The sequence below is a fragment of the Macaca fascicularis genome, chromosome 7, assembly GCF_037993035.2.
Source record: "Macaca fascicularis isolate 582-1 chromosome 7, T2T-MFA8v1.1".
NCBI classification, from domain to species: domain Eukaryota; kingdom Metazoa; phylum Chordata; class Mammalia; order Primates; family Cercopithecidae; genus Macaca; species Macaca fascicularis.
Genome location: NC_088381.1, coordinates 132,073,442 through 132,098,112, shown reverse-complemented (window position 1 = coordinate 132,098,112; position 24,671 = coordinate 132,073,442). Strand labels below are relative to the sequence as shown.

The 24,671-nt window shown below is 41.8% G+C and overlaps 1 protein-coding gene across 4 annotated transcripts in view; it reads left to right on the top strand.

Moving 5' to 3' along the window:
- ESR2 (estrogen receptor 2) overlaps positions 1–24,671 on the top strand; it is a 68,940-nt gene that overhangs the window by 32,377 nt on the left and 11,892 nt on the right. For all 4 annotated transcript variants that reach the window (XM_015453888.4, XM_065548898.2, XM_065548897.2 and 1 more), the window contains 3 exons: positions 1,833–2,132; positions 5,214–5,352; positions 12,793–12,926. In XM_015453888.4, the coding sequence (XP_015309374.2) occupies positions 1,833–2,132; positions 5,214–5,352; positions 12,793–12,926 (573 nt within the window). The remainder of the gene's footprint in view (positions 1–1,832; positions 2,133–5,213; positions 5,353–12,792; positions 12,927–24,671) is intronic.

Sequence of the window (24,671 nt, the reverse complement as noted above, 5' to 3'; positions counted from 1 at the left end):
TTTCACTCTGTTGCCCAGGCTGGTCTTGAACTCCTGACCTCAAGTGATCTGCCTTCCCCCACCACCTTTGGCCTCCTAAAGTGCTGGGATTACAAGTGTGAGCCACCATGCTTGGCCATGTTTCAATTCCTTTAATGATATTTCTGCTTTTTTAACATGTGTTCTTGATTAATTCGAGAATTTAAGCTTCTGTCTTCCCAAAAAAGAATCTTAGAAATTCTAACCAAAATAATTCCTCTCTCATTTTACATGTTATTGTTTGGTATTTTGGTTCCACCTTGTTTCTATATCACCAAAACTTACTTATTGGGCTGGGTGTGGTGGCTTATCCCAGCACTTTGGGAGGCCAAGGCAAGTGGATCACTTGAGCCCAGGAGTTCGAGACCAACTTGGGCAACATGGCAAGACCCTGTCTCTACAAAAAATACAAAAATTAGTCAGGTGTGTTGGTGCACACTTGTAGTCCCAGCTACCCAGGAGGCTGAGGTGGGAGGATCACTTGAGCCTGGGAGGTTGAGGCTGCAGTGAGCTGTGATCATGACCATACCACCATACTTCAGCCTGGGTGACAGAGACCCTGTCTCTAAAAAAAAAAAAAAAAAAAAAAAAAAAAAAAGGTAAACAAATCCAAAGAACAAGCATATAAATCAACTTTGCTAGTAATTAAAACATACAAAGTCAAGCAAGATGGTTTAGTCACTTGTTAGATTAGCAAACATTAAAAATGATTTTTAATGCCCAATGCGTTCTGAGAAAATAGATTGTCAAACTATTGAGCACTGGGTAACATAGTAAGACCCTATCTCTACAAAAAAATTAAAAATTTGCCAGACATGGTGGCATGTTCCTGTAGTCCTAGCTACTTGGGAGGCTGAGGCAGGAGGATTGCTTGAGTCCAGGAGAGGAAGGCTGCAGTGAGCTGTGATTGCATCACTACACTCCAGCTTGGGCAACAGAGCAAGGCTCTGTCTCAAAAATACGATTAAAATAAAATAGTGTATATACTACAATCTAATTTTGTGTATAAAGGCCGGGCATGGTGGCTCACACCTGTAATCCTAGCACTTTGGGAGGCTGAGATAGGCAGATCACCTGAGGTCAGGAATTTGAGACGAGCCTGGCCAAGCATGGTGAAATCACATCTCTACTAAAAATATAAAAATTAGCCAGGCATGGTGGTGGGCACCTGTAATCCTAGCTACTCAGGAGGCTGAGGCAGGAGAATTGCTTGAACCTGGGAGGCTGAGGTTGCAGTGAGCCGAGATCACGCCGCTGAACTGCAGCCTGGGTGACAGAGTGAGACTCCGTCTCAAAAACAAACAACAACAAAAAAATTTTGTATATAAAACATGGAAAAATATAAAAGCATTAAAAAGACTGAAAGAATTTTTGCCAAAATTTATTCTTTTCCATATTTTCCAGATTTTTTCACTTAATTTGCTATTTGAAATATACTTGTGTAAGTATGAATAAAGAAATATATACATATGCACACATGCATATAAACATTTTAAGAATGTGTTAAAAGTATATTATTTGATACCTTTGGAAATATCCCCATTTTTCTACCTGAAGAAAATTCCTAATTTCATGGTTTGGAAACAGGTTTATGAGCACTCTTTATAGAGAAATGGTGTCAGTATCTATAGATGACCTGGAAATGGAGACCTAAAAAGTTCCTGAAAAGTTATGTCATTGGTTTTCCTAGTACAATCACGACCATAGTAATCTTTGGTACGTGCCCCACAGGCTCCAAAAAATAAAAGTCAAGCTTCTTTTACTTGACTGCGGTTTTACCCCAACAATTTGAATGACCCTGCTTTCCTTTTCAGGCTCCCGGAGAGAGAGATGTGGGTACCGCCTTGTGCGGAGACAGAGAAGTGCCGACGAGCAACTGCACTGTGCCAGCAAGGCCAAGAGGAGTGGCAGCCACGCGCCCCTAGTGCGGGAGCTGCTGCTGGACGCCCTGAGCCCCGAGCAGCTGGTGCTCACCCTCCTGGAGGCTGAGCCACCCCATGTACTGATCAGCCGCCCCAGCGCGCCCTTCACTGAGGCCTCCATGATGATGTCCCTGACCAAGCTAGCCGACAAGGAGTTGGTACACATGATCAGCTGGGCCAAGAAGATTCCCGGTAGGGCTTTTGGGCTATTAGTTTTCCGTGTACTTGTAGAAAGGCCTGCTGCTAATATTTAAAGGACAAGAGTATAAAGTAGAGGTCTGTGAGCTGTGCCTAGATATTTAACGGTTTCTCAGCTGGATTTGTAACTTTTGAGTGCAATATGTTCCTTCCTCCCGTCTTGGCATAGCTACCTTCAACAAGGCCACGTTCTGATTTAGAATTCTGAGACGACTCTGAGTTCTGTACCCAACATGGTAGTGAAGAAAGAGTTGTGCGTGGCCCAGCCATTTCTATTCTTGACTCTCTTCTTTTCCTGTGGCTAGATGCTTCCCATACTACCTGGCACAAACCCTATCCTGTGTGTCCACATCTGCTACAGACACTCACCTGTTGGCCCCCTCTCATGCCTAGAGGTGGTCTGGGAGGATGGACCCAGGGAACCCACCCAGACTCTGGAACTGGGCTTGGGGTCATTTGGGCAAGAAATCCTAGAGTTCTGGAACCTGGAACGTGGTTAAAAGGTAGACTCTACATTGCCCCATTTCTTGGCTCTGGATTCCTCACCTTGAGAGGAGGGGCATGGTTGGGTAGGGTGGGGTAGAGTACAGTATGACTAGTTTGAAAGTGAAAGGTTTGTCAGATGCTAAATAGAATTTTGTAAATTATTGTTCCAATAGAGAATCAGTATTATATACACAAATAAATATGTATGGACAAAGAGAGTAAATCAGTGGTTGAAGTTACATGAATCATCAGTGGGCCCATAAACTTGGAATGCCATCAAGTTAAAAATGAGCTTAGTTACTCATGAGTTATCATTTGGAACCTGCATTTTCCATCCTCTAAAGTGATCACTTCTCCCAAGCCCATTTGTAATACAGACCTGAAGTGCTGTATGATGCTGAAATTACCAGCTAATTATCATTTGACGTGGTGTTTCTGTGAAAGAGTGAATCTAGGATTCTAACCTAAAATGGCAACATCCCACAATCCCCCTGTGAAAGGTTCTCCATGCCCTTCTTTCCAGTCCTTGAAGAAATGAAGCCTCTTACAAGTTCTGAGCCACTGGGGGCGTTCCCATGGCCTGGGGGGCAACGACTGTACTGGGCAAGCTGTAAAGATGAGGAGGGGCGAGAAGCTGGGGGAAGAGAAGTTTCGGGTAAAGAGCCCAGGGAACTGAGGCCTACGGTGACAGTATCATTTGGGGACTTTTGTTGAACTGGGCCCATTTCTTCTGAGCTTGCTGAGGATTTTTGGTTTCGAGTTGTATTTTGTTTTGTCTATCATCTTCACCTGTGCCAGAATTATTTTTTTCTCTGCTTTTTCCTGGAGGAGGCAATCCTGATGCACTTTCCTCTAGTTTTTGCTTTAAGTGTATTCCAAACACGATTTCGCAGGACCACACACGGAGAGCAGTGATGAAATTAATTATTGCTGAAAGCTGTGCCCCTTCTTTGTGCCATAAGAAATCTGAACTCTTAAACTGCGTTATTCCTTATTCAAGCCTGGTGTTTTGAAAAGTTTTCAGGAAACGTAGGCATAGTCTGGAGGTGTGATTTTTTCCCCCTCTCTTACCTGGCATGGTCATTGTCCAAACCAAAAAAAAAAAAAAAAAATTAAAATATCATCTAGCCTTGATCTTGTTGAATATCTACAAGGTTAAGAGCCATGATCTCTTGGGTAGGCTTATTGTCTATTACTGTGGGTGAGATTGGGAAGGTGTATACATATTAGGAACCTAAACTGAGCAAAGCATGTGGATTTAGAAAGTATTTATCCATCTTTACACTCATAACACCATTACATTCTCCTTGAGACAGATTTACATTATAATTGTTCAAAGACTTGAACACTTATGTTCTCTCTGCCATAGTTTCCTCATCTGTAAAACAAGAATAAGAGATCTTGCCTATAGGACATTCTCAGAGATAGGCATTGTTACCTCCATTTTCCTATAAGAAAAACAAAGATTTAATGGGAGATTAAGTGACCAGCTAGAAAGAGGCTGAGCTGGAGTTCAAACCAGAGTCCATTTCACTCCAAGGCTGTGTCTTTTGTTGCCATATTTATATTAAATGGCCGTCTCCTTTTATCATGGCTTGTGAAGGAAGCCCCGGTGTTCTCTGCTTTGCTTTTGAAGTGCTTCCTTCCCCAGAGATTACCTGTTTCCAAACAGTACTGTGACCAACATGAGTTATTAAGTTGTCAGGACCTGCTTTGTTATTATATTTGCTCTTTATTTTATTTATTTATTTATTTAGACAGGATCTTGCTCTGTTGCCCAGGCTGGAGTGCAGTGACATAATCTCAGCTCGCTGCAGCCTCGACCTCCCAGGCTCAAGCAATCCTCCCACTTCAGCCTCCAGAGTATCTGGGACTACAGGCACCTGCCACCATGACCAGATAATTTTTTGTAGAGATGGGGTTTCTCCATGTTGGCCAGGCTGGTTTCAAACTCCTGGGTGCAGGCAATCCACCCGCCTTGGCCAACCAAAGTGCTGGGGTTACAGGTGTGCGCCATTGTGCTTGGCGATATTTGCTGCTTAGGATAGAATCACCCAGAAACAGTGCTTCTACCCGGAAGGATCTTAACACTGGATGGGAAATTTTAAGCAATCAGAGAAATCCTTGAAGTTGAGGCCTTGGCTTTCTGCGGGGGCTGACACTGCTGTCTGCAAGCCTCCAACCCCAACCTCCACCTACCCCATTCCCCCACCCCTTCTGATCCCAGTCAAAGATTGGGTCAGACAGGCAGCTCCTCTGACTGGCAACCAAGCATCAACCTTCTCAGTAGTGCAGAGGAATTATCAGGACACAGCTAACCAAGATCAGTTCTGAGCCCAGGTCATCACGCTTGACAAACTCTAAATGAAGTATATTTGTCTCTAGAAGGGGTCCAAGACTGGAAACTGAGTCACGCAGCTTAACTTCAAAGTTTTCTTCCTTTAATGAGTAGTCAATCATATCTATAAAATATCGATTCCCTAATGGTTTGTGTTTTCTTAGTGTTTTAACACTTGCCATTCTGTCTCAACAGACACAGGTAGCTGAGGAGGAGGGTGCGGGTGTCTCACCGCCTCTTGCTTTCCCCAGGCTTTGTGGAGCTCAGCCTGTTCGACCAAGTGCGGCTCTTGGAGAGCTGTTGGATGGAGGTGTTAATGGTGGGGCTGATGTGGCGCTCAATTGACCACCCCGGCAAGCTCATCTTTGCTCCAGATCTTGTTCTGGACAGGTGAGAAAAAATGCATTGTGTTTCTTCTCCCACTTGTTTGAGTAAGGTACTTAGTGGGAACAAAGTCCTGGGTGCTGCAATTAAAATCTCACACTTGCAGGGCAATTAGAGGATGATAGTATCATTAGCTCCTTCACTGGGTCAAGAACCAGAGGAGGAGAGAGTTGGGTCCAGGGATTCAGGGTCCTGTGACTCATTTTTAATCTGTGGTGCAGCAGCATTTACAGGCCAGCGCTTTAATAGGGGAGTGTATCCTGTAGGTATGTGGCCACTACATGTATAAGTCGACAGACTTTTCTGCATTAAAAATTCCATTTTCAGGTTATAATCTTAAGTTGTCCTGTTGTTTTTTGTACCTATAGTGACCAATTACGTCTGGAGCTTTCTGGACAGGTGATAAAATTCTTACAAATCTGCCAAGTTTATTTTCTTATGCTTTAACTCATTCTTTTTTTTTTTTTTTCTGAGACGGAGTCTCACTGTCACTCAGGCTGGAGTGCAGAGGCGCAATCTTGGCTCACTGCAACCTCCACTTCTTGGATTCAGGTGATTCTCCTGCCTCAGCCCCTCGAGTAGTTGGGATCACAGGTGCCCACCACCACGCCAGGCTAATTTTTCTATTTTTACTAGAGAAGTGGTTTCACCATGTTGGCCAGGCTGATCTTGAACTCCTGACCTCAGGCGATCCACCCACCTCGGCCTCCCAAAGCTCTGGGATTACAGCCCCCACTGTGCCCAGTCTGCTTTAACTCATTCTAATGCATGTACTATATAGCATTTTTGGCAATAGTGGTGGAAGGAAGGGTTACTAAAACTACATGAAACTTAACAGAAAATGGGACATGATGCTATCTATATCTTGGTTGCATTTGATTTTCTTTTAAAGATGACAGAAAAGGAACCAGTTTTTAATTGACTTAGGTGAACTGTTTATGGAGGGAAAGCTGGACTATATAAAAACACTCAAGCTTTTTAGCAGGAAAGTAGAATACCCTCTTGGTGTGAATTTGAGCAGTTTGAAATCTGCATGGAAATTGATTTCCACGCCCCTTTTGTGGAAAAAATGCTAGTGTTGAATGTTCAGCCACATCTGACTCTGCACAGTGTGGGAGGATGCCTAGTGTCTACCCCAACTCTTGCATTATAATCCTGTTACCACTTTAAGATCATCCGAAGACCCTGTGTTACACAGATGAAGAGTGATGCCCCAAGGTATCAGTCCCCATTCTGCCTTTTGTCATGGTTGACAATGTTATTAAAAGAGCACTGTTCTGCATAATGAAGGTGTTTTGACAGAGAACAGATCCTTTGGGAAGAGCTGGAGGATGGATTGACTTGAACGAGAGCCCAGGTGGTAAACCATGGAGGGAGGCTCTGGAAAAGCAGAGAAGTGCAGGGCACAAGACGCTTCAGTAACAAACAAAATAGCTAACCTATTGGCTTGTATGTGCTTAGCAGCACCTTATGCATTTAACTTATGTCAACACATTTAATCTTCACAATCTTCCTGCACTCTTTAAGGGAGTAGGACCCATTATTATCTCTATCATTCAGATATTTGGAAATGGGAGATTAAGAAACCTGCTGACAGGTAGGATAGTAGGTGGTGGAGCTGGACTTAGGGGGTTGCCAAACGGCAAACTGTCTACTTTATTCTGCCTGTTGTCCTGGGTGACAATGTAGACAAAGAGCACATTCTTCAGTACAGAGATGTTTTGGTAGAGAACAGCCCTGTTCTACTGATAACACACTGCAGAAACCCACTCTCCCCACTGTCATCTCGGGGTACCATGTTGCAAGGCAGGCTGAAAAGCCAAGCACCTAGCCAAGCCATTGTATTCTGCTTGGGTTTTAACTGAGGCCAAATATACATATGTATAAATACACACATATAATTCTCCTAGAGGTTAGTCCTAGGGAGACGTTCCATCCCTTGACAAATCAAATAATTTGCAGACTTTTGGATTAAATTATTTTATCTCTTGTCTTGATTTCTAAATTGATGCCAAATTTAGTGTTTATTTTTGGTGACTGATTCATTCCTGGTTTTTAGGACAATTAACTCTCTACTCTCTCATTTCTCTGTATGGGTTCTTTAATTCCTGTAATTGTGTGTATATATTACTATAAGTGGACACAAATCCTGGAAAAATATTAGGCCTACCTTTTAGTTAATAGAAGAAAAGTTATTTTTTTAACAAATTATTTATGATAGACTCACACTGCCTTTATAACTTATATGAAAGTATTATGTTTTACAACATAAATCTAGTATGTTTGAGTATAGAAGAGGAATTCTTGGGAATTGTAAATGCATTCACATTGAGCAGACTTTTTTTTTTTTGAATGATTACTGGTGTTTATTTTTTGTTGCAATTTCTAGTAGTTTTTGTTTGTTTGTTTTTTGTTTTTGAGATGGAGTCTCACTCTGTCACCCAGGCTGGAATGCGATGGCGCAATCTCAGCTCACTGCAACCTCCGCCTCCCAGGCTCAAGCGATTCTTGTGCCTCAGCCTCCCGAGTAGCTGGGATTACAGGCATGTGCCACTACACCTGGCCAATTTTTGTATTATTATTATTATTATTATTATTTTTAGTAGAGACGGGGTTTTACCGTGTTGGCCAGGCTGGTCTTGAGGTCCTGACTTCAAGTGATCCCCCAACCTCAGCCTCCCAAGGTGTTGGGATTACAGGTGTGAGCCACCGTCCCAGCCTACAATCTCTAGCATTTTTAACCCATTAACTTTGTGAAGTCAGGAACTTGAAGTCTAAGATAGTTCAGTTACGTAGTCATCTCTTATACAGATGAATATACTTTTATGTAATAGGTGTATTTGTAGAGGAGTTGCTCATTCAAAAAGTCAGGAGTCATGCTCCATAAAGGAGTTCTATTACAACTCTTTTTTGCAAAATGAAGACATAATCTTCACACCATTTGAAAATAACTGTCTTCTGCTGGATTGTCCTACCAGAGTTTCTTCAAGTGGTAATATGGCTGTATAAACAGTGAATACAACTAACAGCCCATTTGTGGATACTGAAACTATAATTTCTGTTTCCCTTTATTCTTGTTGAGGTTTCTGCAACAAGAAAACTTGTATCTACTGAGGATGAGAGGAAAATCTAGTTACTTCAGCTTATTTCTAAGCATTTAGTTCTTCTTTTACTAACCACTGAATTCATAAAAATCACATATGGAAAGGCATTTTTGTGTCCTTAGTATCAACAGGCAACTGACTAATGTTAAATTATTAGTCAGAGGAAGTTTGTATCTGGGCTTGGATCCCATTGTGGACATTTGCAGAGAGGTTCATGGAATTATATATGTATAAATGTCTGGAGTTTACATTCACATCAGTTATTTGTATGCTAAATTCCTTCAAGGTAGCCACTGAATTTTCAATTCCGAATTTTAATTTACCCTTTGTACATAAGTGATTTCACTTCAGTTATTAAGTCCTTTTTATGTTCTAAGCCTTAAGCACTCCCTGCCATTGCCATATACACAGAGGTAAACCACGGTCTGTACCCAGGTGTGTGCTGCCAGCAGGTATATATATATAGGTACAAAATAGTGTACCCCAAAGGGAGGCCCACTCATTCAACATTTTGTTGTTGTATTAAACAATACTCTTCTTTAGGCCAGGCACGGTGGCTTACACCTGTAATTCCAGCACTTTGGGAGACCGAGATGGGTAGATCACCTTAGGTCAGGAGTTCGAGACAAGCCTGACAACATGATGAAACCCCGTCTCTACTAAAAATACAAAAGTTAGCTGGGTGTGGTAGCAGGCGCCTGTAATCCCAGCTACTTGGGAAGCTGAGGCAGGAGAATTGCTTGAACCCAGGAAGTGGAGGTTGCAGTGAGCAGAGATGACTTCATTGCACTCCACCTGGGGTGACAGAGCAAGACTCCATCTCAAAAAAAATAAAAAACAATATTCTTATTTTATAAAGAGTGAGTATTGGCCAGGCTCGGTAGCTCATGCCTGTAGTCCCGGCACCTTGGGAGGCTGAGGCGAGTGGATCACTTGAGGTCAGGAGTTCAAGACCAGCCTGGCCAACATGGTGAAACCCCTTCTCTACTAAAAATGCAAAAATTAGCCAGGCATAGTGGTGCGTGCCTATAATCCCAGCTACATGGGAGGCTGAGGCAGGAGAATCACTTGAACCCAGGAGGCGGAGGGTGCAGTGAGCAGAGATCATGCCGCTGCACTCCAGTCTGGGCATCGGAGTGAGACCCTGTCTCAAAAAAAAAAAAAAGTTATTATCAAGTAATAAAATTGGTATGGTTTGGCTCTGTGTCCCCAGCAAATCTCATCTGAAATTGTCAAGGGAGGGACCTGGTGGGAGTGATCGGATCATGGAGACGGTTTCCCCCATGCTGTTCTCATGATAGTGAGTGAGTTCTCATGGGAGCTGATGCTTTAAAAGTGTTTGGCAGCTCCCCCGTCTCATTCAATCGCTCGCTCTTCTGCCTCCGTGTAAGATGTGCCTTGGTTTCCCTTTGCTCTCTGCCACGATGGTAAGTTTCCTGAGGCCTCCCTAGCCATGCAGAACTGTGAGTCAGTTAAACCTTTTTTCTTCATAGATTACCCAGTCTCAGGTAATGCTTTATAGCAATGCGAAAATGGACTAATACAAAGATATTCCATGTTATTACTGATTTTATTTAGTAGTTGATGGACAGATAGTGTGCAAAAATAAATTTCCTGAGGTCAGTTTGATTGATACATTGTTTCAATATTTTAACGTTGAAATCGTATGTCCTGTTTTTGTTTCTGTTTTTGTTAATTTAGAGACAGGGTCTTGCTCTGTGGCCCAGGCTGGAATACAGCAGTGCCATCATAGCTCACTGCAACCTCAGGCTTCTGGCCTCAAGTGATCTTTTGCCTTAGCCCCCTGAGTAGCTGGGACTATAGGTATATGCTACCATGCCTGGTTTATTATTATTATTTTGTAGAGACAAGGTCTCGCTATGTTGCCCAGGCGGGTCTGGAACTCTTGGCCTCAAGTGATCCTCCCACTTTGACCTCCCCAAAGCACGGGGATTACAGACATGAGCAGCCAGCCTGTCTTTAATTCAACTCTTTTAACCCTGTCCTAATTTCTTACTCATAATTCAGTTTCAATCTAAAATTATAAAATAAATAAAATAGATGTCACTAATTTACTTTAGAGTCTTTCCTAACTTTGTTCTGTATAACTCATCTGAAAGAACTTTATTGGGCTGTCATTTATGATGTCTTATACTTTATTGCCCCTTCATTTCTCATTTATTTTGTAGAAATGTATTTGGTTTCTGCAGACTGTGAAGTGAATAAAAATATTCTAACTTTGCCACCCCTTGAATGAAATGGTTGACTGTCACGCCTGCTTAAAAAGAAAGCAATCAGACCTAGTTCTTTAGACTTTGTTTAGAAATTAACTTTTTCCATGAGGTATATATGGTCTGATTACTGTGAGTGACAGCCTTTATCAGGGTTTAAAATACCTCAGTATGCAAACCCTCCCCCCATTTTTGAAACAAAAATTTGTAGTGAAAATGGCATATATTTTAATGAGGAAATGATACCAATTTCAATATTTAAGAACTAAGGCACAAGTACTTCTGGAAAATAGGATTGATTTCAGGTTGGTCCCCTTACCATACCACTTGGGGAGGGGTGTGTGTGAGTGTGTGTGTGTGTATGTATGTATGTGTTGTGCATGTGTGTATAATCCCACATCAGCACAGAAGAATAAAGAGATAATCAGACTATCAATGCAGGAGTTTTTTTTTCCCCCACAGAGATCTTTTCAAACTGCTTTCCTTAGTATCAAATGTCCCCAAGTCCAACAGTTACAATTTCCCATAATGAATTGTCCACAGGCAGGGTGATTCAGTGATGTGGCATGAAGGGATTCAGTGCCCAGGTGTTTTGTGTGTTATCTCTTTGCAGGGCTTGTGTTGTCCTTACTGGATGCCTGCATCAGGTTGCCTGGGAGAGCCTGGAGCTGGGGAGGTGGAAAGATGAGGCTTCCTGTAGATCTGGCACTCTTTGCCCAGTGCTCTGGATTCTCTAAGATGGCCTTTTCCTAGGAGTGACTTCCAGGGGGCACTGGTGTTTTGTCACTTAACCTGTGTACTTACAGAAAATTGCAGGTGTTTACAGAATTTACGATTTAGTAAATTTAGTAACTTAGTAATGCTCATATGCCAAAGTGAGCAATTTGCACGCTTGTAGCTCTGTGTGAGTGAGTCTGGGTGGGAGAGTATGAATGCTTCGGAATGCAGGATCCCGGTGAGTGCCATGTACACAGCAGCTAATGGGAAAGACTTACACAGGATTGGTGTATCCAGTGGTGTCAGAGACTCTTCCCTGAAATACTGCCATCACTGGAAATGCCCTGAGTTCGGGGAAGGAGGAGGTGAGCAGCCAGCTCTTTGAAGACCTCAAGGCCCCTTCAGGGGCTGCTAGAGACTGAAAATGGAACTCACATAAACCCATTGCCCTTCCTGTGTGCTGCCGGCTTTCAGGAACAAACAGTGGTTTTATGACAAAATCATCTAACTGCTTGTCAAGGACTTCCAATAACCCTGTGACTGATAATAATAGAGTGTTTTGGGGGAGCAGTGAGGTGGAATAATGTGTGTCTGGCTGGAGTGAATAGAAGCTGGTATTTTCCAGATAAAGTTCAAATTATTTATTTTCAAAATATATTTAAACATTTATTTCTATAAGGAGTGCTCCAAAGAATTTTGATTAGATGGCTCAAGGTTTAAAGATAATCCTTGCGTGAAGATAATCCTTGGCAAGTCAAAAATTTTCCCCACCTCTGTGTATACCTTCTTTTCCTGATTCTAATCCATCTTCTCTAATTGTGATTTCTTTGTCATATTCAGCTCTTTCAAATTACAGGTAAACGTCTTAGTTGCTACACCAGTTTCTAAATGACCACCAGGAAGTGAGAGTTAAGCCTTAGATATGGAGTTTTATTCTTGGGACACTTGCTTCTATGACACACAGTCTTCCTCATTAATACTTCCCGATGGGAACGTGGAATGTCTCGTTTTAAAAAATGTGTCATATCTGGGGTTGGTTGACTGACATGGTTTTGACTGAAAACAATCAATAGGAGTGGTATTGCTGTAAGAAAACATTTGGTGAAAATATAGCAGGAAAATATTCCAATGCACATTGTTGCCTAAATAATATTTATTCATATATTTACTTTTGGGATTTATAGGAAATGGCCTGTCTTCTTTATATGAAGATAATTCTAGTAATTTCATATTGCTGGGTGTGGTCTCATTAACACCCTGTTGTAGTTAAAATTGTATTATCAGATGAACATGTTACAAGATGAAACTTGAGATTAAAAAGAAAACACTCCTTATTGTTTTTTTGATGGTTTCCTGAAGCTATGTTCCTTAAATTTCCAAACGAACTTTTGTAGGGATGAGGGGAAATGCGTAGAAGGAATTCTGGAAATCTTTGACATGCTCCTGGCAACTACTTCAAGGTTTCGAGAGTTAAAACTCCAACACAAAGAGTATCTCTGTGTCAAGGCCATGATCCTGCTCAATTCCAGTAAGTAACCACACAGCTGGGCCATGTTTTATCGGGGAGAGATGCTGTTTCTACAACTAGTGTGACAGTAAGAAGAATGTTGAACTTCTATTTTATTTGAAAAGGGTAAAATGGTTTCCTTTTGGACTTTGTTTTTATTTTGATAGCGATTTAAACTGTAGATAACTTTTGGTAACTTGGACATAAATTACTCATTAAGTGAATGACTGGCAATCAGTTTAAAAGTAGCTCAAGCCACTTGCTGGAAAAGAAAAAGAAAAGAACTTTAAATTGTTTATCTTTTAACCTTTTTTCATTGCTTACACAGACACTTTACATGGTTGGCATGCATTTATACTTACGTTTGGGGTCCTACTTTTTTAGATTCATTCATTCAGTAAAGATATGGTCCTACCCTCAAATAGCTCATAGTGTAGGCAGGGAGGGAGAGAAAACAAATCATTAAAAATAATGATTTCTGTGCTATGATAAAGTCTACACAAAGTACTACTGGAAAATAGGAGAAATGCTGGAGTTGTTGCTGAAGGGAATGATGTTTGAACAAATCTTCAGGAAAGAGCAGAGGGAAGTAGGCATGACTGTAAAATGCAGTGCTGAAGATTAGAAACTGCTGCTCGGGCTTTGGGCAGCTTAGAAGAGGTTCAGGCAGGGGAGTGTCATGCACAGATATGCAATATAGAAAGGTCACTCTGGTTTCCATGTGGAGGACTAGAAAGGGCAGAGACTGAAGCTGGGGGCCCATTAGAGGCAATGAGAGCCTGAACTGACATTGTGGCGTGAGGTCAGGGAGCAAGGGACTTGACTTGAGGGAAAAGTGGGAGGTAGAGGAGGGAAATAAGGTGTCTAGGATATGCAGATGGTTTAGTTTTGTTGGCTTTTTCTTATATAAATAATATCTGGTTATTGTAAATAAACATTCAAATGAGAAAAACATACAAGGAAGAAAATAAAATCAGGAATACCTGCCCTTAAAATAACACTATAACTTTCGTGACCCTTCCTTCCTTCCCTTCCTTTTTTCTTTTCTTTTTTTGAGACAGGGTCTTGCTCTGCTGCCCAGGCTGGAGGGCAGTGGCATGATCATAGCTCACTGTAACCTAGAACTGAGCTCAAGTGATCCTCCCACCTCAGCCTCACAAGTAGCTTGGACTACAGGTGCATACCACCAGACCTGGTTAATTAAAACAATTTTTTTTTGTAGAGACGGAATCTTGCTGTGTTGCCAGAGGTGGCCTTGAACTCCTGGCCTCAAGCAGTCTTCCCACCTCAGCCTCCCAAAGTTCTGGAATTTATAAGCATGAGCCACTGTGCGCAGTCTGTATCTTGTTTTTTCACTTTTCTTTTTGAGACAGAATGTCACTCTGTTGCCCCTGCTGGAATGCAGTGGCACGATCTTGGCTTACTGCAGTTCTGACCTCCTGGGCTCAAGTGATTCTCCCACCTCAGCCACCTGAGTAGCTGGGACCACAAGCACCTGCCACCACACCCGACTAATTTTTGTATTTTTTGTAGAGGTGAGGTCTCCCTATGTTGGCCAAGCTGGTCTCGAACTCCTGGATTTTTTTTTTTTTTTTTAACTTTTCAAAATGCTGTGAAACCATTCTGGGTCAACTAGGAGAGATCTAACACAATCTTTGAAATGAGGGCATTATACTAAATTGTTCAACCATTTCTCTGTTATTGAATATCCAGATCCTCTTCCTTTTTAACATTAGGAAGCATAAACATTACTGCAATAGAGATGTGTTATTTTGTATGATTTTCTAAGTTTCTGGATGGTTGTCACACTGGTCAGTTCACGATCTACCTGGCGTCCAAGCCAGCTGCTCTAGCAGATATTGATGGCTTTGCTTAGCCATTTACTCTTGTTTGGCCTCTAGGTTATTGATTTTTTTTTTTCTTCCTCAAACACTGTGTATATCCAGGTTTTAATGTTCACCTGAAGACTTACAGATATCTCTATTTGGACAACATATGGGGCTTTCTTTATTCAATCTTAGAGTTCGATGCTTGAAACAACAGGGAGGTATCAGATTATATTATACTATGGTCTTTTAAATCAGCCAAAGTAGTGGTTCCTGAAGCCAAGATTCAATGCAGAATTCACTGTGGTCACATGTTTCCAGCTCCTCTTGATCTGGGGCCAGCTGACCTTCATACATGTCTTCTCTCACAGACTCTTGGATATTGGCACTGGTTTTTTTTTTTTTTTTTTTGAGACAGGGTCTCACTCTGTTGCCCAGGCTAGAGTGTTAAGGATAGTTACTTTTGCAAAATATAACAAAAATGAATTATGAGAAAAAATAAAAGTGAAAAATAGAAGTCCTAGTTTATAATATTATTAGTTATATTCAACTGATTTAAAATTTCTCTGTTGATTGCTATAAAAGTTTTTAAATGCTCACACTCAATTTCTACCCATCTCTGTAAATGGGCAACAGACCATACATTAGCTCTGGAGAGAGCACAGGATCCTGTCGAGGAGTTGCTTGGATCTGGGGTGGAGGGTGGGGTTAGCCCCTGAAGAACTGGGTGAGGGAGAATGAAGAAGGAATCTGAAGACCATGTGAAGGTATAGAGACCTGGAGGACAACCTTTGAGCATTTCCTAGTTGAATCTCAATCTGGCCTTACCTGCCTAACAGGTCATTTCCCCTGCACCCAACACACCCTTCCCTGTTTATAGTTACCATTCACCTTTTACAGAATAGCATGAGGGCCCAGCTTACACTGATGATTATGTTGATGTGCATATAAGGAAAGTCCAGCCAGGTTTTTTTGTTTTTGTTTTTGTTTTTTTTTTTTTTGACAGAGTCTTCCTGTGTTGGCCAGGCTAGGGTGGAGTGCAGTGGTGCAATCTTGGCTCACTGAAACCTCCGCCTCCCAGGTTCAAGCAATTCTCCTGCCTCAGTGTCCCAAGTAGCTGGGATTACAGGTGCACACCACCACTCCTGGCTAATTTTTGTATTTTTAGTAGAGATGATATATTAGTCTGTTCTCACACTACTATGAAGAAATACCTGAGACTGGGTAATTTATAGAGGAAAGAGGTTTAACTGACTCACAGTTCAGTTTGGCTGGGGAGGCCTCAGGAGACTTACAATCATGGTGGAAAGTGAAGAGGAAGCAAGATACCTTCTTCACAAGGTGCCAGGAAGGAGAAGTCCCAAGCAAAGGCAGAAGAGACCCTTATGTAACCATCAGATCTTGTGGGAGCTCACTCACTGTCATGAGAACAGCATGGGAGAAACTGCCTCCACGATTTAATTACCTCCACCTGGTCTCTCCCTTGACACATGGGGATTATGGAGATTACAATTCAAGATGAGATTTGGGTGGGGACACAAAGCCTAACCATGTCAGACAGGGTTTCACCATGTTGTCCCAGGCTGGTCTTGAACTCCTGGCCTTGAGTGATCCACCCACCTTGGCCTCCCAAAATACTGGGATTATAGGTGTGAGCTACCACATCCAGCCCACCAGCCAGGATATTTGAAATTGATCATGGAATAAAATCAACTCTTTCCTACCTTTTCTAAACCACCTACCAACATTACCTCACATACGTGCTACCATTTCTGTCAAAGGGAGGATCTGCTTGAAGAGTACCTTCCCATCTTGGCAATGGAGGATCATCAAATGCCAGATGATGGGGTTTCTCTCACTTTCAGAAATAATTTAGAACTCTTTTCTGTGCAGGAAAGTGCTTCTCAAAAAGCAGTGTTTGCTTGTTGTTACAACACTTTGCAGTATAAAGCCTTCTGTTTGGCAAGGCTCCTTATAGGCATTTTAGCCTCCCAGACATCATATTGTGTTGTTGTCAAAGCTAGACGCAGCATCTGTGCAAATGGGAAAGATGAAGGCTACAGCATTCCCCTGCAGTATGACAGAGCTGCCACATTGAGAGAATTACAGAAGGCGAGGGAGACATGTGATGTAATTACCACTTGTGGCGGTAAATGAGTAAAATTTGTTTACCGTAAATCCAAGTTTAAGAAATCTTTTCTTTTTTTTTTTTTTTGAGACATAGTCTTGCTGTGTTGCCCGGGCTAGAGTGCAATGGTGTGATCTCGGCTCACTGCAACCTCTGCCTCCTGGGTTCAAAGGATTCTCCTGCCTTAGCCTCCTGAGTAGCTGGGATTACAGGCACCCACCACCACGCCTGGATAATTTTTGTATTTTTAGTAGAGATGGGGTTTCACCATGTTGGCCAGGCTGGTCTTGAACTCCTGACCTCGTGATCCACTTGCCTCGGCCTCCCAAAATACTGGGCCTGCGCCTGGCCAGAAATCTTCTTTTAAGGAACTTCCTTTCTTTCTTGGTAGTCATAACAATTGTCAAAACAAATTGATCCTGTTCAGCATTGCTATGGAGAAAATGGGACAATTTTCACTGCTAGGATAAGTGAGTCTTTTCTATGCTAGGTTTTAAGGGTTTGTAAGTACAGGCTTTTTTGTTCTGGATGGTATTTAAATTTAAACGAAAAATAGGGATGTAATCTGCCTCCCTGCCTTAAAATTTAAAACCCTGACAGAATATATAAAACAGATATTGGACATTGGACAGCAGTGTTCCCCAGGAGGAGGGACACAAACGAGGAGAGTCCTTTGTCCAGTTTACTGCCTGGAGCCAGTTTCCAGGTTGCAAAGCAGGGATGGGTGTATTAGGTTTCTCCAGAGAAACAGAACCAATAGGCTGGATAGGTAAGTAGGTAGATAAATGAGAGGGGATTTATCATGAAAATTGACTTGAATGATTATGAAGGCTGAGAAGTCTCGTGATATGCATCTGCATGCTAGTTAGCCAGGGAAGCCAGTAGCATAGCTCAGTGTAAATGGAAAGACCTGAGAACTAGGGAGCTGATGGTGTAACCCTCAGTTTGAGATTGAAGGCCTGAGAAACCAGGAGGCCACTGGTGTGAGTCTCAGAATCTGGCAGCCGGAGAACCTGGAGCTCTGATGTCCAAGGGCAGGAGAAAATGGGTGTTCCAGCTCCGAGAGAGAGAATTTTCCTTTCCTCTGCCATTTCGTTCTATCTGGGCCCTCAGCCAATTGGATGATGCCTGCCAACATTGGTTAAGGGCAGATCTTCCTTACTTAGTCCACTGTTTTTGTTTTTTGTTTTGTTTTTTTGAGATGAAGTCTTGCTTTGTTACTCAGGCTGGAGTGCAGTGGTGCCATCTTGGCTCACTGCAACCTCTGCCTCCTGGGTTTAAGTGATTCTCCTGCCTCAGCCTCCAGAGTAGCTGAGATTATAGGCATGCACTATCATGCCTGACTAATTTTTTGTATTTTTAGTAGAGATGGGGTTTCACCATGTTGGACAGGCTGACCTCAAGTGATCCACTCACCTTGGCCTCCCAAAGTGCAGGGATTACAGGTGTGAGCCACTGTGCCTGGCTTTAGTCCACTGATTCTAATGCTAGTCTCTTCCTGGAACACTCTCAGACATACCCAGAGATAATGCTTTATCTGCTATCTGGGTATCCCTTTATCCAGCCAAGTTGACACCTAAGATTAACCATCACAAAGGGTAACCCAAATAGACACCAGTGATCTCTCTTGGTAGCAAGGCAGCTAGGACTTGGAGGGGAGAGTACTGAATGGGAAAGAGCTACACACAGAATTTTGAGATGTATGGAGAGTCCTCTTCAAGTCTTCAGCTGAGTGCTAATCTGCCCATGCTTATGAGGATATCAAGGACAGGGAAGGAATCATCAGAAAGGAGTGGGCAAAACAATCCCTAGAGTTCACACAGGGCCAGGAACAGTTCACATTCTCACCAGCCAGTACACTGGTGAAAAACCTTGCAGTACACTGGGCATTGGGCACTTCTCAGCCTTCATATAGTACTCAGAAGGGTATTGCCTCAGTAGTGGGCCTAGACTAAAGGCCATTATGATCCTACCAAGCAAAACTTAAAAACAAGCCTGGAGGATCAAACAATTGCTAAGTGATTTAACTGCATCCCAGCACAAAGCTCAAGAATAGAAACACATCCCATTTCATTGCATGTTGCTTTATTGTGCATCACAGATACTGCATGTTTTCCAAAGGTTTGTGGCAACCCTGCATTTAACAAGGCTGTTGGTACCATTTTTTCCAACAGCATATGCTCACTTTATGTCTGTCAAATTTTGATAACACTTGCAATATTTCTAACTTTTTCATTATATCTATTATGGTGATCTGTAATCAGTGATTTTTGATGTTACTACTGTAATTGTTCTGGGGTGCCACAAACTGTGCCCATATAAGATGGCAAACTTAACCTATAAATGTGTGTGTTCTGACTGCTCCACCAACTGGTGGCCCCACCACCATCTGGAATTCTGGGAGAATTCTACCATGCATTTGAGGAATGAATAATACCAAGTGGTATGGTTTGGCTCTGTGTCCCCACCCAGATCTCATCTTGTAGTGCCCATAATCCCCACATGTTGTGGGAGGGACCCAGTGGGAGATGGCTGAATCATGGGGGTGGGTCTTTACTGTTCTCATGATAGTGAATAAGTCTCACAAGATTTGATGGTTATATAACAATGGGAGTTTCCCTGCACAAGCCCTCTTCTTGTCTGCTGCCACATCAGACGTGCCTTTCACCTTCTGCCATGATTGTGAGGCTTCCCCAGCCATGTGGAACTGTAAGTCTAATAAACCTCTTTCTTTTGTATATTGCCCAGTCTTGGGTATGTCTATCAGCAGTGTGAAAATGGGCTAATACACCAAGTTTACACATACTCTTACAGAAAATTGAAGAGCATGGAATGTTTTCCAACTCATTCTGTGAGACCAGCATTACTCTGATAGAACACTCAGATTAACACATTGGAAGAAAAGACAACAGACCAATTTCCAGCATGCATGTATATGCAAAAGTTCTCTAAAATTTTTTTTTGGTAATTAGAATCCAATACTATATTAAAAGGATAGCACATCATGAACAAGCAGAATTTTCGGGAATACAAGTTTTCTTTAACATTTGAAAATCAATCAAAATTCACCATATTGACAGAATAATAATGAAAAACCATATGATTATCTTTTTTTTTTTTTTTTTGAGACAGAGTCCTCCCTCTGTCGCCCAGGCTGGAGTGCATTGGCGTGATCTTGGGGCTCACGGCAACTTCTGCCTCCTGGGTTCAATCAGTTCTCCTGCCTCAGCCTCCTGAGTAGCTGGGATTATAGGTGCCCGCCACCATGCCCAGCTAATTTTTGTATTTTTAGTAGAGATGAGGTTTCACCATGTTGGCCAGGCTGGTCTCAAACTCCTGACCTTAGGTGATTCACCCGCCTCGGCCTCCCAAAATGCTGGGATTACAGGTGTGAGCCACTGTGCCCAGCCATGATTATCTTAATAGATGCAGACAGCATTTGACAAAATCCAACATCCGTTCCTGCTGAAAACACTGAACAAACAAGAAATAGAAGGAAACTTCCTCAACCCATTAAAGGGCATCTATGAAAAACCTACAGTTAATATTATACTTAATCACAATCAGGAACAAGGCAAGTATGTCCACTGTCCCTAATTCTATTCAACATTTTACTGTAAGTTCTACCCAGTGCAATAAGGCAAGAAAAGAGGTAAAAGCCATCAAGATTGGAAAGGTAGAAGTGAAACTCTTTATTTAAAAAACATGATAATCTATGTAGAAAGTCCTAAGGAGTCTAAAAAAAGTGAATTTAGCAAGTTTGTAAGGTGTAAGGGCAATATATATAAATCAATTGTATTTCTGTGTGGCAGCAGTGAACAACTGGAAATTGAAATAAAAAACCAATACCATTTACAATAGCATCAAACATCATGAAATTTTGGGACTCAACTTGCAAGAGACGTGAAACCTGCACGCTAAACACTGCAAAATATAGCTGAAGGAAATTAAAGAAATCCTGAGTAAATAGAGATGTTAATGGATCATAAGATTCAGTATTGTTTTCAGTGCTCCCCCAAAATGATCTATAGATTCGAACTGATAAAAATCCCAGGAGGCTTTTTGGTAGAAATTGATAAGCTGATTCTTAAAATCATATGAAAATGCAAGGGACCTAGAATAGTCAAAACAACTTTGAAAAAGAACAAACTTGGAGGCCTTACACTACCTGATTTCAAAGATAATGTGGTATCGATGTCAAGAGAAACAAATAGATCAATGGAACAGAGAGTCCAGAAATAATCTATACAACTACATATGGTCCTCAATTTATAATGGGGTTATTTCCCAAAAAACCATCTTAAGTTGAAAATGTTGCTAGTCAAAAATATACTTAACATACTGAACATCATAGTTTAGCCTAGCCTATCTTAAATGTGTTCAGAATACTTACATTACCCTGCAGTTGGGCAAAATCATCGAATATAAAGCCTATTTTATAATAAAGTAATGAATATTTCATGTAATTTGTGGAATACTGAAAGTTATTGTACTGAAAATGAAAAAACACAATGGTTATATGGCTACTGGAAGTACAGTTTCTACTGAATGCATATCACTCTTGTACCATCATAAAGTCAAAAAATTGCAGATGAGTGTGTTCATTATCTTGGTTGTGCTGATGGTTCCACTGTGTATACGTATGTCAAAGCACATCAAATCGTACACACAAAATATGTGCAGGTTATTGCATATCAGGTATACCTCAATGAATCTGTAAACAATGTAATGAAAACAAAACAAAAATTGAGAGCAAAGTTTGTAGGCTAAATGGAAAAGAGATACCACCAGGCAGGGAACCAAATAAAGCACAGGGTGGAGGCCCTGGAGGATAAGGGTCAGAAGAGGAGAAATGGGGTAGGTCTCTTAAGTCAAAAGGCTGCGAACTTCTCTATCCCATGTTAGGATAGAAGTTTCCAAGTGCTGCATTTGTTTGCTGCCAGATGGCCTTGCCATGCTAGATAAGCACTGAGCCATCTGAAAATGGTCTCCTGCATAGTTTGGTTTCCTGTTTTCCTGTGTATGTGACGTGCTCAAGTTAGGATTATGTCACCCAATCACATCTGCAGTGGTACAGCACGCTAGCTGGCCAGGTCGGGGGTAGTCAGTAGTCATATTACAAGCTGCCCATTTCTGGGTTATGCATATCTACTAACAATGGCTATAATATGGAATGGAAATGAACTGTCATCTAACTAAATTTCAGCTCAGTTTCTGGTCTGTATATCAACGATTTCTAAATACTAAGGATGTCAAAATGATTTATATACAATGCTTTTGGTCTAGAATGGGATATACACTCAAATAGTTAATCAAAGGTCTGATCCTTCATGGGCTTAAGTGGAGAGGCACATATTTCTCTCCTGGGGAGGGAAGGGAAAGGACCACAACATTCTAACTCTCTCAGCCAGTCCTCTTCCACTATGCATATATAGGATATGTGGTACTTGGAATTCCTGTACCATACTTAGCCTTTGATATGGCTCTTGAGACTAAGAGACAACAGAAAATGTTGCATTTAACAACCTGTTACAATGCTTGTTAGAGTGTTTTTATAAACTCTAAGGTGTTATGCAAGTGTCATAGTTAATAGCCTACCCAACACCCAACAGATAGACTGGCCATCTTGCCACCCAGGGGCCTGAGGACTAGATAAACCCTCCCTTGGATAGAATTAGAGGGGGTATGGAATTTAGGAATTAGAGTGTAATTAATTACATCAATTATCCCATAGTCTTTAAAATATTTTAAATTCGAAACAAGTCTATTTAAACAGTTTTAAGATTTACGAAGGATGAAACTTTTCATTAAATGAAAGAAATAGAGGGGTTAGGCCAGGAAATCCTATTTTACATTAAGAAAGTTATTAAGAGACACTGGCTTAAACCTTGGTTCCCTCTGAGTTTATAGGGAGAGTTCCCATGAAGTGCGTGGGTGGAGAAGACAAAGACACAGAGGGATGCTGATGAGGAAAGATGGGGGGGGTCCTTTTCTGTTGACCAAGAACGCTGGGGCAAAGCACAGTTGAACAGCAGCCTGCCGGCCTCACACCATGGCAACTTTTGAGTCCCATCTTCCCTCATGTGCTGGGGGCAGGAGGTGGTGATAGAGGGTGTGGGTCACGGCCAGAGGTTCCTTTCCTCAAAGCAAACAAGCAAACGCTGCATACAGCTCCCCAAAGCCAGGACTTCTTTCCTTTGGTCAGTATTCTGGGACTTTTATTAACACATTTGATTTTTCTCATTTATTTGCCTTCAGTCAAGGAAAGCTTAGGTTTTCATCCTTTGAACAAATCAGACGTGGCAAACCTTGAAGGAGGGGTGGCTGTCCCCCACCACTGTGCTGCTCAGAATGTCATCAGGTGGGCCGGTGAGAGGAGCACACAGCTGTTCCCAGCTGATAAAGGGGAGAGGAGATTGTGTCCTTGATTTTATTTCACTTTCTGTGGTATGTGTGGGGCATGGTGCCAAGATCTTGTCTTTTTTTTTTTTTTTTAAACTATACTTCTTCAGTTTCATGAAAAGTAATTTAATTTTGTTCTACAGTGAATCCTGATGTTTTTACTTTTCGGGGGTGGAGAGGGTGCTACATTTTTGTTGTTTTCTGTGTCTGACTAGGCAGGGCTTTGGATCCTGTCCTTTGCCCCACCCTGCCCAGGGCCTGCTACTTAGCAAGTACTCTGTAGAAATGCGTTTGAGGAGCAAGGGCCGGAGCACGGATGCCCGAGGTGCAGGCACGGCACTGCTGACTGGAGAACCAGGCATCAGCATGGGTATTCTTCAGCACAGTTCCTTTCCGGGAGGGTATTTCTTTTCTATGTGCTCAGTGAGAGCAGGAGTCCCCAGGATAATTTTAAATAGGTCGGTCTTTTTGTATATACACTGTTCCCCCCTTCCCCTGCCATATGTAAAATGGATTTAGTATATGCCTTTCCAAAACTGCAGTGCCTCACCTCCCCAGACCGCTGTGGCTGATGGACTCTGGGCCCCACGTAGAGCTGTGCTGCCCCTACAGCCTGCAGAAGGCCCAGGGTCTGACCTTGGCAATGACTGTGGTTTGTGAAGTAACACAATGACACATACATATTCTCTGAGGGGAACCTTGGTCGCACACAGCCCAGGGAATTTGTGTTATTGTAATTTTGGTTCTGAGGCGTTCTTTTATTATTATCATTACTATTTTTAGTAACAGCTTTATTGTGATATAATTCATCTACCATATAATTTCTCCATATTAAGTATACAGTTCAATGTTTTTAGTTTATTGACGGTAAGTGGTGCAACCATCGCCACCATCAATTTTAGAACATCAATTTTATCATCTGAAAAGAAACCCCATGCTTATTAGCCATCATTTTCCACTCCCTATCCCACCCACACCCCTAGGCAACCACTAGTCTGCTTTTCTGACTCTATGGATTTGCCTATTGTAGACATTTTATTATAAATGGAATCATACAACATGTGGTCCTTTGTGTCTCGCTTCTTTTGCTTAGCCTGATGTTTTCGAGGTTCATCTGTACCAGTACCTTGTTCCTTTTCGTAGCTGAATACTATTCCACTGTCTGGATAGAGCACATTTTGTTGAGCCATTCATTAGTTAGTGTACATTCCACTTTTAGGCTGAGTTATGCTGCTATGAACATTTGTGTATAATCTGAGGATTTGTTTTTATATTTTCAATCTTTGTCACTTTGAACTGAGACATGTACAGGCACACAATTTTGGCTCCTTTTGGAATTCCCAGACACAGTATTTCTTAATGGCAATGGAAGTCCATGGAGCACATGTCATGCAGCTGAACAGACTACAG